Source organism: Octopus bimaculoides, chromosome 17 (genome assembly GCF_001194135.2).
Source record: "Octopus bimaculoides isolate UCB-OBI-ISO-001 chromosome 17, ASM119413v2, whole genome shotgun sequence".
NCBI classification, from domain to species: domain Eukaryota; kingdom Metazoa; phylum Mollusca; class Cephalopoda; order Octopoda; family Octopodidae; genus Octopus; species Octopus bimaculoides.
The window spans coordinates 49,842,275-49,845,819 of record NC_068997.1 but is presented as its reverse complement, the minus strand read 5'-3'; the positions used below and the strand labels follow the sequence as shown (position 1 = coordinate 49,845,819).

The 3,545-nt window shown below is 40.5% G+C and overlaps 1 protein-coding gene across 2 annotated transcripts in view; it reads left to right on the top strand.

Annotated features, from left to right (window-relative positions):
• LOC106873959 (signal transducer and activator of transcription 5B) overlaps positions 1–3,315 on the top strand; it is a 35,178-nt gene extending 31,863 nt beyond the window's left edge. For both annotated transcript variants that reach the window (XM_014921505.2, XM_052973983.1), the window contains exons 4-6: positions 649–741; positions 1,747–1,824; positions 3,154–3,315. In XM_014921505.2, coding sequence (XP_014776991.1) covers positions 649–741; positions 1,747–1,824; positions 3,154–3,300 — 318 coding nt within the window. In that variant the 3' untranslated portion in view covers positions 3,301–3,315. The remainder of the gene's footprint in view (positions 1–648; positions 742–1,746; positions 1,825–3,153) is intronic.
• Positions 3,316–3,545: the final 230 nt, after the last annotated feature.

Sequence of the window (3,545 nt, the reverse complement as noted above, 5' to 3'; positions counted from 1 at the left end):
TTAGGTATAATAAAAAAATATTCAGACAAATACATAACAAAAACACCAGGACTTACAAATATATATAACATACAGAAAATTGCACTACTGGGTACTGCACACATTCTACGCAAAACACTTTCAATACAGTAACCATAAGAGCACCACAGCACATACCCAAGGCATACAGAGCTGCGCTCGGTAGTGAAGTGAAAGCACGTTATAAAAATAAAACTACTGAACAATAATAATAATAATAACATCGAAAAATACCTTAGGAATGAGAACTCGGGTTCGAAATTTCCCCAAGACACCTGATGAAGGCTGGAGGGTATATCAGCCGAAACGTGTTAACAACCAACAAGACGAGGACAAATATCCGTCAAATGTAAATAATATAAATAATGTAAATAATGTCTGCAACCCATGTGAGCAAGAAAGCCAAACATTAAATGATGAAAATAACAATACTAAATGATGATGGTGCTCTAATGAGCAACTAATTAGCTGCCAGTCAGTCAGAACAGTCCTCATTGAAATACTTTTGATCATCACTATCTCTGGTCATTAGCTGGCTCAGCCTGGGGTTAAACAACAACAAAAATAATAACAACTGCATCATTGCATACTAATTCCATACTAATTTCTTTATGAAAATTTATTTTTCAGAGAATCTACTCTCCGAACCCTTTGTTATTGGTTCATTCCATAAAGAAATGTCTTACGATTGAACAGAATTATGTCAACATGAATGAAGGCAATGTAAGTTATTTTATTTTATTCAAAGCCCAGGAATCCAACCATTCCAATAAGTCTTTTAGTAACTAGCTTTAAGAATCAGTTACTAAATTATTGAGGAAATCTGTAAAATCTGTTTGTGTTCGCTGTTCGTCTTCCCTCCAGGTTGGATGGTAAAAGGTTGAAGCATTTTCTGCTTATGGACCCTTCTGGTCCCTGTTTTACTCAGGTGGACCCTCATAGCCATTTCATTATCATCATCCAGTGTTTTACATCCAGGTTTTGTCCCCGTTAACAGGTATGGCCAGATCTACCTCAATGCCATAGCAACCACCCTCATACCATCTTGCCATCTTGCCTGGTTTTGGGCGTCCTCCCTTCTCAAGCCTGTACAGCTCCCACCAACCATTTATCTATCCCTAGTTTCTACATCTAGACCAACTCTCTCTAATTACTTGTGCTATGACCCTCTCTGTAACTTTCATCACCTGATGCAACAGTTTGATATCTCTGTGATTATTCTATCTAAGGCATCACCTTTACCTTTGTAGCAGTTGACTATGGTGCTACTACACCAGTCGTTGGGTATGACTCCTTTGTGAACTACCTGATTTACAATATGGGTGACTACACCATAACCCACACTATCAGATATTATAAGCATCTCAGTGGTGATTCCTGATAAGCCGGGGGTGGGGTGGGGTGGCTTTCCATATCTTCATATCTTTAATTGTTTTATCTACCAAATTACTGTTAATTTGGATAGCTGGTCTCTCAATTAGATCAACATTTGAGAGACTCTCTGCCCCCCCCCCCCATTCATTCTCTACATTCAGCAGTCTTTCATAATAGCATCTCCTGAATCAAAATGAAAATCTTGTGATCGTGAATGCATTCGGCCACACACACACATCTGCTACATGGTTATTACTACATAATATAAATCGTTATGCTCTTTTGGGTGACAAAGGTAAGTAGAAAATTCCAATATAATTATTTTGTCTGATTTTCAATTTTCTTTTTCTTCAGGGTGAGCTTGACAGCAGCCAACTTTATGAAAATGGTGAAAAGATGATAGTCTTGGAGGAACTGAAGGCTGCAACAAAGGTATTTACTTTATCTTGGTTTTTGTAATCCTTTCTTATTCCTGACAGCCAATTTTTTATTTGCCAAAGGATTAAGCAATCACTCAATTCTTTGCTCGTTTCTTTCTCCATGGGGTGGGGATATCTATTCCAAAAGTCAGCTGATCAACTGTTACACCTGCCTCTTGAGTGTAGTACTGTTTTTTACTCTTTTGCTCTTTTCAGTCAATTGACTGCGGCCATGCTGGAGCACCGCCTTTAGTCGAAGAAATCGACTCCAAGACTTATTCTTTGTAAGCCTAGTACTTATTCTATCGGTCTCTTTTGCCAAACTGCCAAGTTTCAGGGGCATAAACACACTGACATCAGTTGTCAAGTGATGATTGGGGGGGGGGGGGAAACAAACGCAGACACCCAAATACATACATATGGTACATGGTACTTTGCCAACGCTGGAAAGCTGTTCTTTACATGCCAGCAGCACGGGTGCACTTGGCTTGATGGGTCCTCTCAAGCACAGCACATTGTCAAAGGTCTTGGTCATTAGCCATTGCCTCTGTGAGGCTCAAAGTCCAAAGATCATGCTTCACCACCTCATTCCATGTCTCCCTGGGTCTACCTCTACCACAAGTTCCCTCCACAGTTAGCGATTGGCATTTCTTTACAACATTTTTATGGCCACCTTGGAAACGTCTGAATCGCTTCTACACTTGTGATTGGCTCATACACTCCTCTCCATACACTTTCTGAAACTCTGCATAGGCCTCTGAGCAGGTATTACCATGGCAGCGTTCTTTGTCATGGTCAATACAAGAATCACACGCTACACACCTTCCTTCGAAGCACTGCTGTAAACAGCAGAAGTGAGCTAGAATGTTAAAACTTAGTGCACATACACAGCAGAGCTCAAGGTCAATCTGTGCCAAGTGGCATCACTCTGCAAGCTGTAGCTTCATTACTATGTCAACAGTACTGATACTTATTTATCAGACCTCGTATATATATATATATATATATATATGCAGGTGGCACATAAAAGACACCATTTTGAGCGTGGCTGTTGCCAGTACCGCCTGACTGGCCCTCGTGCAGGTGACATGTAAAAGCACCCACTACACTCTCTGAGTGGTTGGCGTTAGGAAGGGCATCCAGCCGTAGAAACTCTGCCAAATTAGATTGGAGCCTGGTGTAGCCATCTGGTTTCACCAGTCCTCAGTCAAATCGTCCAACCCATGCTAGCATGGAAAGCGGACGTTAAACAACGCTGATGATGATGATGTATGTATAATATTGTGCAGAAAAAATATTCTTGGACAATTAAAGCAAAGAAGTTTTTCTGTTTCATATCTAGCGTACTAGTGATCTGATTGTGAGGCTGCAAGAAGACCAGGAAGTTTTCAACGTTGAATTACAGGAATATAAGACAATGACTATGCAGGCTGATGGTAACCGTTTCCTTGATTCTTTCTCTTGCCATTCCTTCTTTCTCTCATTCTAGCTTTCATTCTCTCATTCTAGCTTTCATTCTCTCATTCAGTGTGTTATTCTCTTTCTGTCTGTCTCTCTGTCTGTCTCTCTCTCTTATATAAACATGTGCTAACAATGAATTAACACAGATTTTTTATCTTGAAGCGGCAGCACTATGACCACAATCGCCACCACCACTACTACCACCACTACTCTCTGGTCTCTCCCTCCTCGGCTAATTCACCACCATCACCATTATCATCATTGTTGCAACTG